General features: G+C 35.7%; 1 protein-coding gene and 1 long non-coding RNA gene across 2 annotated transcripts in view; both read left to right on the top strand.

The window, feature by feature from the left end:
• The first annotated feature begins 1,329 nt into the window (after positions 1-1,329).
• Positions 1,330-2,934, top strand: LOC311285833. The gene is made up of 3 exons (XR_014626442.1): positions 1,330-1,374; positions 2,657-2,730; positions 2,818-2,934. It is a non-coding gene; the product is annotated as an uncharacterized lncRNA (long non-coding RNA).
• A 152-nt stretch (positions 2,935-3,086) lies between these two features.
• Positions 3,087-6,004, top strand: part of c3a.5 (complement C3a, tandem duplicate 5) — a 50,092-nt gene continuing 47,174 nt past the window's right edge. The window contains exons 1-9 of the mRNA XM_084401604.1: positions 3,087-3,243; positions 3,327-3,522; positions 3,608-3,776; positions 4,152-4,225; positions 4,351-4,439; positions 4,548-4,630; positions 4,726-4,813; positions 4,960-5,062; positions 5,818-5,938. Of these exons, the coding sequence (XP_084257730.1) occupies positions 3,113-3,243; positions 3,327-3,522; positions 3,608-3,776; positions 4,152-4,225; positions 4,351-4,439; positions 4,548-4,630; positions 4,726-4,813; positions 4,960-5,062; positions 5,818-5,938 (1,054 nt within the window). The 5' untranslated portion in view covers positions 3,087-3,112. The remainder of the gene's footprint in view (positions 3,244-3,326; positions 3,523-3,607; positions 3,777-4,151; positions 4,226-4,350; positions 4,440-4,547; positions 4,631-4,725; positions 4,814-4,959; positions 5,063-5,817; positions 5,939-6,004) is intronic.

Here is a 6,004-nt window from a genome sequence, read left to right as displayed (position 1 = left end):
CTGGATGTCATACAGGTTCACGTGTTTCAGCATCAATTAGCTCACCATCTAAATGTTTTCATGTGCTTAAATTAATTTAGTAATCTATAAAGGCCTTAAATACAGTAAAGCAGAAACTTGCTTTCAGTTCTCACGATGCAATTTCAGATACAAAGCTTCATATAATGGTATTTTCTCTAGTTTTTATGACTGATAACATCTGGCAAAGGAACTACCAATGATTAGGGTACATTTACATACAAGAATGTTTATTACAGTTTTTCTCGATTGCTTAAACACTATAACCAGGCTTTTGAACAAAAATTTCTAAACCATAATGCCATTTATCAAAAAGCACACCCATTTCACTAAACTATAAACACGATTCCCTGTTTTGACACATGAGTCAGATTTGTTGAACTGTCACTGCAAAACTCTACACACAAATCCCTTCATTTCTCATTGCCTACACCATGTTGTCATGTATAAAGCACTAGCATTCAGTATTGTTCACTCGAGTCAGCACAGCTTCAGCTCAGTTAGCACACAATTACCCAGGTGGAAACACTAATAAGAGTCAAAATTGAACACACATCAATCAGATCATTCAATAGATAAAAGGGCCCAAATCAGTTTATTGAGTTTTGGAACAATGGATCCAGAAAGACATGAAGGAAGAGATCGAGGAGGGATAAGAAGGAGGAGGAGGAAGGGCAAGGGCAAGAAGACGAGCAGTCTCAGATGAAATTCAAGCCACTCTAGTTGCCCATGTCTTTATCAATGGCATGACTATGAGGGAGGCTGGGCTACGAGTAAGGCCAAATTTGAGTCGCTTTACCGTCGCCACGAGGACCACAAGCAACATAACTTACCAGTTTTGGAAATGTTGTTTTGAATTTATTGCACCAGTGTGTTAGACTATTGGATTTTCAGCAAGAGTGAATGGTTTTGAGTGTAGAGCTGACCTGAAAATAGGATGTTTGGGGAACTGGGTGATATGTTATGGATTTGTGTTTACAGTTTTGAGAATACGAGGTATAGTTTCAAGAAATGTGTTCAAGCAATCGAGAAAAACTGTAATGTACACTGTTCCTTTTTTAATTTAAATAAACAAATGTCATAGTTTAAATGAACAGTGTTTGTAAAAAAAAAAGTGGAATACTGGAGGATGGATGGACGTTTCTAATTTCATTTTGCATGGCAACCAAGCTAAAAATGTACTTTTTCTCTCATATGTTGGACAGCTCTTGTAACATGAACTTATATTGCATACTTTTTATATTGAGCAATTGTGGTCTCTAATTTCAGGTTTACTATGAGTTTGCGTATGAAGGTACAACGAAATAACTTATGGGTGGAGAAATCAGGAAGTCAGCAAATTCTAATCTGCAAAAAGTTTGTGTGTCAACATCTTTCATTTATTTTCAATTTAACCCTCTGGGGTCCTTCGTTTAACAGTCACACTCAGGACCTTCGGGTCCAAATGGAATCGGAGGGCGGGATTAATATATATATATATAAAAAAAAATCATTTTTTTTTTTTTTTACTTGTTTTTTATAATATTTTTTCTTTTCTTTTTTGGTGTTTTGAGATAATTTTATGATTTTAATTCATATTTATGCAATAATTATGACCCATTTTTTCCCATTGAATATAATAGACATTTTATATATATATATATATATATATATATATATATATATATATATATATTTTTTTTTTTAAATGTGTGTGTGTGTTTTTTTTTTTGTACTCTTGATGTTTTAGAGATTCACCCCTTCACTGTTGAGTCATTTTTTTCTGCATCCTGGCTGATTTGTAGATTGTATGCACAAAAAAATTCTGTGTTTTCATATTTTTGACAATTTCCCATTCATTTCCTATGGGGGTCATTTTTGACCAAAGAACAGAAGTGTGACGTGCTTGGATCATGACCCCAATATTTTTTGTGTGTTCACATACCTAATACCATAAAAGTCACCATTCCGATGAAGCTGTGATTTTTAAAAATTCAAAACAGATTTTTGTAATCTGAATTTATTAATGTGTATGTGTATAAAAGTGTGTTTGTGTGTGTGTTTGTGTGTGTGTGTGTGTGTGTGTGTGTGTGTGGATGTGTCTGTTTTGCACTCTTGATGTTTTATAGATTAACCCCTTCACTGTTGTGTGCTTTTTTTCTGGATCGTGGCTGATTTGTAGATTGTACGCACAAAAAAACTCTGCATTTTCACATTTTTGCCAATTTCCCATTCATTTCCTATGGTGGGTCCATTTGGACCCGAAGGTCCTGAGTGTGACAAATTTTTTTACAACCACTTAGACTATTCAAATCCTGTCCCCAATTTTTTTGGGTGTTCATATACCAAGTACCAACAAAGTCACCAAATTTCGGACCATTCTGATGAAGCTATGATTTGTTACATTTTTTTATTTAAACGCTTCGGGTCCATTTGGACCCGAAGGACCCCAGAGGGTTAAATATTCAAAAAGCCAGTTGAAAAACTAGTAAATAACTTGTAGTTTCATGTTAAATGCATTTTAGACATTCCCCAATGACATGACAAGAGCAAACAATTCATTTCATTGATTGACATTTGGCAAGACACTCTCATTTTAATATGTGTTTGGTTTTAATGTCATTACCTCTTTAATGGACCTAATGATTTGGGTTAACAGGCGATTCGTTGGAGTGAGACATTTCACATGCTATTTGCAATGGAAGCATGTTTGATCACATTTTACTGGCAAGGGTAAGGCCTGCTGCTTGCATTTAGACGGTTTTTGTTGGGTGCTTCTCAATATCCAAACTGATGCTTCCTTGCTTCTTCGTCCTCCAGCAAAGAAAGGAAAGAAGAATGTGCAAACAAGCAATTGAAGCACACGTCACCCTTAGTTTGAAGACAAGACACAAGCAACCTTTGATGTGGAACTGGGTGGAGAACACAAGATTTTAGGCAACCAAAACTGTAACGGCTGTCTTAAACGCTTTCTTTTGAAAAGAGTTGCACAACACAAACACGTACCCATAGCCGATTTTCTGCTTGATCATACTTTAGTTCCTCCACTCGAGTTACTCAACAGTTAGCTCTGAGGACAATGATGATATCTTGAAATGAGGAGGGACATGAATAAATGATAAAAGTCGAAACAATGCTCCGCTTTAAGTCACAAACACCGGAGCAGGTGAACATGATGCATGTGTATGTAGTGACGCTGACTGCCATCGTTCTTTGCTTCCCTTTGCTCACTTTATGTGACCCACTGTAAGTACATTCATTTTCGAAATGTCCAAAAAGGATTGTTTCTTGTGATAGACAAATATAAATCTTGATTTTCACTTCCTCAGATATATTCTGTCAGCTCCTAATTTGCTGAGAGTGGGTTCCTCAGAGAATGTGTTTGTGGAGGCTCAGGATTACTCTGGAGGAAACCTGAACGTGAGGATCTCAGTAATGAACCACCCAAAGAAAGACAGGGAGATACTGTCCAAACCAGTGACACTGACTGCAAACAACAATTACCAGATCCTTACTGATATAAAGGTGAGAGCTCCATAAATACAGTGCAGTGTTTATCATTAGTTTATTATCAGATTTAATTCAGGCTGAATGATTATCTGTTCTCTAGATCCCTGATGATAAGAACTTCTTCTCTGATGATCCTCTGGAGAAGCAGTATGTGTATCTACAAGCTCAGTTTCCATCTCAAACCCTGGAGAAAGTGGTCATGGTCTCATTCCAGACTGGATATATATTTGTACAGACAGACAAGCCCATCTACACGCCTGCTAGCACAGGTAAGATTTAGGTTTAGTTTATGGGTCACAATGTTGTAATTGGCTTATCAAATTAAGGAATCTTAAAAGGTATTAAAAATCGTGTTTTGTTGCTATCTATTCTGTGATATTGGAAGTTCTTTTGACAAATTATTACTAAACGTTATTATAATTTCTAGAGATTCACACATACATTAAGGTCCTTTGGCACAGCCTTGCATTTTAATTTTAGAGAGGATGTCGAGAACTTGATATATTTCCCAGCCATGTAAAAATGCAGACTTTTAAAGAAGGCGTTTTCCATGGAGAAGCATCACAACAATAAGATATATGCATTACATTTTACATAAAATGAAGCTTATGAAGTCATATTTGATGTAACAATTTATTTTCCAGTTAATTACAGGGTCTTCTCCTTAACTCCTGATCAACATCCATTTGATGGAGCTTCTGTCTCAGTCGATATCATGGTACTCAGTTAAATCCTTTATTTACAAGCATAAATGAAATAACTGAACTGTAACAAGTACCTATATTGTCTTATCGTTGCTTCCACTTGACACTAAATTTGTGTTGCTTTTTACTGTTTAACAAGAATCCTCAAGGCATCACACTCGACAGAGATACATTTCTACCAAGGGGAGGCATGAATGCCGAAAACTTTGCTTTGCCTGAAATTGCCAAGTTTGTTGCACTATTTAGTGAAGTTTGACCAGTGAATTATCAATTATCATAGTGCAGGTAGTCTCTGTTAATAAGACTCTTGTGTTTTCTGCTGGTGTTGTTTTGAAGGGCTGGGGTTTGGAAGTTGATCGCAAAGTACACAAACACACCGCAAAAGAACTTCACTACTGAGTTTGAAGTTATGGAATATGGTACATTTACTGCCTTATCTAGAGAACAAATTATTCTATTGTTAAAGCTGTGTGAAAAATGTAATAATCGCTGACCTTTTGTTTTATTTTTGTAGTTTTGCCGAGCTTTGAAGTGACCTTAAATCCAAGCAAACCCTTCTTCTATGTGAATGAGCAGTCTCTCACAGTAGACATATCAGCTAAGTAAGACAGGTTTATTTTACTGTTTCACTGTGCAAACATGTAATGCAGTACTCTTCAGTGGTAGTTTGTGTTTGAAGTGGTTGTTTGAAGATTTATCGCAAGAGATGTACTCAATTGTTGCTTTGACATTATATTTGTTTTGTTAGGTACCTGTTTGGGAATAAGGTTAAAGGAAGTGCTTTTGTGGTGTTTGGTGTTATAGACGACGAGAAAAAAATCAGCATCGCTGCCTCACTGCAAAGGGTTCAGGCAAGTCCAATTTATGCATTCTAATCCCACATAATGCTAATTTTTTGGAGACAAAAAGGCATCACTTGTACAGTATGTTTGTAGTTCACCATAACTGCAGTTTCAGTATGAATATGCGTTTTCTTTTAGTGTAATGATTAAGCAACAGAAATATGAGATGTGCAATTCATGTCGCAATACTACTGTAAGTGCAAAACGGGGTTTGTGAGTGGTTAGAGTACTACTGTAAAATAGTAAAAAAAAATTGAAATATTTTATAGTAATTTTATTTAAAAAAAAAATATATATATATTTATAAAATAGTAAGAGTGTATCTCGTGTGAGGTTTCTGTTTGGTGGACTTTTATAGTTTGTACTTTCTAGTTTTTCCTGTGTTAGTTTATGTTTCATTTGTCCCAGTTCCATGGTTGCTATGGTTACTCATTTGTTTACTGATGAATCTCACCTGTTCCATGTTTTCTCCCTCCCTTTAGTCTGTGTATAAATAGCCTTCTAATGCTGATATATAGTTGGTTGCGTTATCATGTGCTATTGTTAATAAAAGTGACTGTTGCGATTAGATCCTGCCTCAACAACTCTTCTCGATTGCAACTGACTGTGACAGCATTAAATGTATAAAAATCAAAATTTATAAAATAGTATATGTGTAGTGTCATTGCATTAGGGTTTGTGACCACTGTCTTACAGTAATACTGAAAAATATATTTGTATAAAAACTTTTTTTTTTTTTTATGTCACTATTTGTCACTCTGTAGCTACCTGATGGAGAAGGAAAGGCAGAGCTGAATGGACAAATGATCAAGGAAACCTTCCCAGACCTCCAACAGCTAGTTGGGAAGTCACTCTACATTTCAGCCAGTGTTTTAACAGAAACTGGTAAGAAACTTTAACTAGAGGTGGCAACCTTTGGATTTTTGTTTGAGAGTTACTGGAAGGTCTTTA

Source organism: Rutilus rutilus (genome assembly GCF_951802725.1).
Source record: "Rutilus rutilus genome assembly, chromosome: 2".
Taxonomy (NCBI): domain Eukaryota; kingdom Metazoa; phylum Chordata; class Actinopteri; order Cypriniformes; family Leuciscidae; genus Rutilus; species Rutilus rutilus.
This window is presented reverse-complemented; position numbering and strand designations above follow the sequence as displayed.